This window comes from Drosophila montana, unplaced genomic scaffold (assembly GCF_035044405.1).
Source record: "Drosophila montana isolate Dmon_TW-CO22-7 unplaced genomic scaffold, ASM3504440v1 contig_3217_1, whole genome shotgun sequence".
NCBI lineage: Eukaryota > Metazoa > Arthropoda > Insecta > Diptera > Drosophilidae > Drosophila > Drosophila montana.
Genome location: NW_026998097.1, coordinates 314,266 through 317,204, shown reverse-complemented (window position 1 = coordinate 317,204; position 2,939 = coordinate 314,266). Strand labels below are relative to the sequence as shown.

Here is a 2,939-nt window from a genome sequence, read left to right as displayed (position 1 = left end):
CAAATGCCACTCGATGGAGCCACAGAAGGCTAAGGGCTTTTAGTGACCTATTGGCGATGACACCTCTCCACGGAAATGTTTGCCGATGTCCTTGAGACTCAATAGGCTCTGCCGGAGTGTAAAACTTGACACTTGTTGGCGCAACAGATCAAAGAGGAAGAAGCTGTGCGCGGAGTGCATACAAAGTGCAGAAACTTGGCGATGCAATGATTTACTCATGTACATATATTATTTTAGATATGTTTATAGGAAATTCAATCAGCCTTAAACAAACATATTAGGAATTTCAATTTATGTAAAGTAGACACAATTTTAAACCCACAAGGGACAACTTGCGACATGGGAACGCTTCTTGGGAGCCACACGAAACCACACATAAAACAAACGTCAATTTATTGTGCATATTTCAGTGAAGTTTATAGGAATGAAAAAAAAGATTTCTGGTATATCGGCAGCTGACGGCACCTGGCAACACATGGCTCGGCTAGTTAGGCCAAAAGGGGAAAAATCCCTTGCTGAATTTTGCGTTTGACTTCAAATTTCATATGAAATCAAATAAAGACAAATAAATATTCAGTCTGCGAATATATAATTTAAATTCCTCTTCAATTTAACATAAAGCCAAACGAATAAGGTAATATTCCATAAACTTAGCTATAATATTGCCAAAAGTTACAATTAACTTTGTTGCCCCTATAAACCTATATAAATTTTTGAGCTTTATGTAATTGCGAAATATAACTCAGTTGCGCGCAAGTCAAAAAAACATACAAAAAACTTAAACACAGTTGGCAGCTCTCAGTAAATACAAAAATAATAATTCACTTGCTGTCTAAACAGATCTAGATATTAATATAAACTATATTTAAACAGGCTACAAATAATGGAACTTAATGAGCGCATGCAGGAAAATATTGCCGCTTCATGGAAGGCGTGGCAGGCGCTGCTGCTCTGGCACAACTGGCGCAAGACGGCGCTCTTCTTTTGCCTCATGTTGACGCTGCTCCTGGACATGGCGTCCAATCCGGTTATCAGCGTGGTGAGCGTGGCCGGTGCGATAGCCATCTCCATAAGCATTTGCTATTCCTGCTATGTGTGGGCCATGCGAAAGCTGCGTAAGAGTAGCCTAGTGGAGCATCCTTTGAAACGCTATCTGGACATGGATGTGACGATTTCAAAGGAGGCCGCCGAGCATCTGGCCTATATCCTGGCCCTTAAGCTCAATCCAATACTGTTGCGCTTGCGCTCACTGTTCCTGGTCGAAGATCTGCTCGACTCACTGAAGCTTCTGATGATGCTTTGCGGCCTTAACATTGTGGGCGACTATGTCAATGGAATGACTATCTTGGTGCTGGGTAAGTGAAATAATTCCTAAAAAGCAAACAAAGGCCATCTTCGGCAGGCCAAGGCTTAAATAGGAGGAGAATTGTGAAGCTAGTAATTGCTGCGTTTCTACACAAAGGGCATACAAATAAGATTTATTATCCCACGCTATTACAGCTTTCGTGCTGCTCTTCACGCTGCCCAAACTGTACGAATGGAAGAAGAAGACCATCAACAAGCAACTGCAACAATTGCAACTATTCAAGAACCAGCTACTGACCCCCAAGAGCAAGATCAACGCGGTACCAACTGCCACGGTTGATCCACAGGTTATGGAAACAGATCTTAACCAGAAGGCCAACTACATGGACAATGAGCTCGACAATAACACTGGACAGTTTATATCCTTTGAGCAGGACAGCGGGCAAGACTATACATCCGATCACAGCTGGCAGACCTCGGACACGCACATTGAGGGTTTCCAGCACATCAAGCAGTCGTAATTATCTAACCAATTCTAAACGCGTTTGTCAAACAGAGGCTCCCAAAACGTAGGCTATCGAAATAAATTCAAATTCTGCGTCAAAGCCTCAAAAACTCCGTTTCATGATTGCAATACACCAAAATTAAAGAGCTTTTCACTCTAACAACTCTATTACCTTATATTAACAAACTCTGATACTCAACAATATTCAAAAAAATACTTTATTGCTTTTTTGAAACGAGTATCATGTTTTAAAGAAATTATATTAAATTAAATAGCAAGCAAAAATTTATTTAAATAATTAGAGACTGCAAAAAGTAGAATTTAAAAGATTTCTAAGGAAAACGAAAATATTACGTTTAATTCGATTGACATATTTAATCTGATGAAGAAAACGGCAACATATTCCTATGTGATGCTGAAATTATAAGAATATTGAAGAATTTTCCATAACTGGGTTGCATAAGCAACTAAATTGATTTATAATCAAACCCTCTTAAACTTAATGCAAAATCCAAACAAATAGCGAACTTATGCTAAATTTATATATTTTTTGGCAGATTGTGTAGCAACGTCTTGGAAGTCAAGCCCTATAGTCAAGAAACTATAGCTTCAGCCGGGAGAGAAGTGCATAACCTCCTCATTACATTAAAACTAATAGTAAGAACTATATCCAGCTGGCAAGTCATAAATTCTGCAGTGCCCGCCCACAAGTGTCAAAAAGCTTTTCACACATTTTGAATTATCATCGAAAACAACAGAGGCAACGATCTAGAAAGTTGGATGGGATTTTACTATGAATAACATTTATATTTTATATATTTGTTACACATTCCCAAAAACTTCAAGGCACTTTTATAGTGGCGACGATGCGTTTTTATACGCCAAATTTGCCGGCTGGTCTGCCGGCGAGTGTCGTTGATGCCATTAAAAGGGTCTTCGTTTTATCGATGCAGTGCAGCAAAATGTAAATCGTATGCAAAATGCCATTAAAAATATGTATATACATGCGCGTACATATTACAAATGCCAAACCGCAGCGTCTACGGCTCTGTCTATAAAGCGAGCGCCGTAAATGGCTGACGAGCGCTGTCCCAGGTCCAGGAGAGGTAATTAGTTTTTGGCCCATGTC

General features: G+C 39.6%; 1 protein-coding gene across 1 annotated transcript; it reads left to right on the top strand.

Annotated features, from left to right (window-relative positions):
• The first annotated feature begins 818 nt into the window (after positions 1-818).
• On the top strand, positions 819-1,910 carry LOC135433365 (reticulon-1-A-like). Its single transcript, XM_064689383.1, has 2 exons — positions 819-1,355; positions 1,501-1,910. The coding sequence occupies exons 1-2, from the start codon at positions 884-886 to the stop codon at positions 1,824-1,826; spliced, it is 798 nt and encodes a 265-aa protein (XP_064545453.1). The 5' UTR covers positions 819-883; the 3' UTR covers positions 1,827-1,910.
• Positions 1,911-2,939: the final 1,029 nt, after the last annotated feature.

Bases quoted from the DNA above. Each gene is read 5' to 3' on its own strand.
- LOC135433365 (XM_064689383.1), top strand. From the start codon at position 884: ATGGAACTTAATGAGCGCATGCAGGAAAATATTGCCGCTTCATGGAAG. The intron at 1,356-1,500 runs GTAAGTGAAATA...ACGCTATTACAG, and splicing joins AATGACTATCTTGGTGCTGG to CTTTCGTGCTGCTCTTCACG.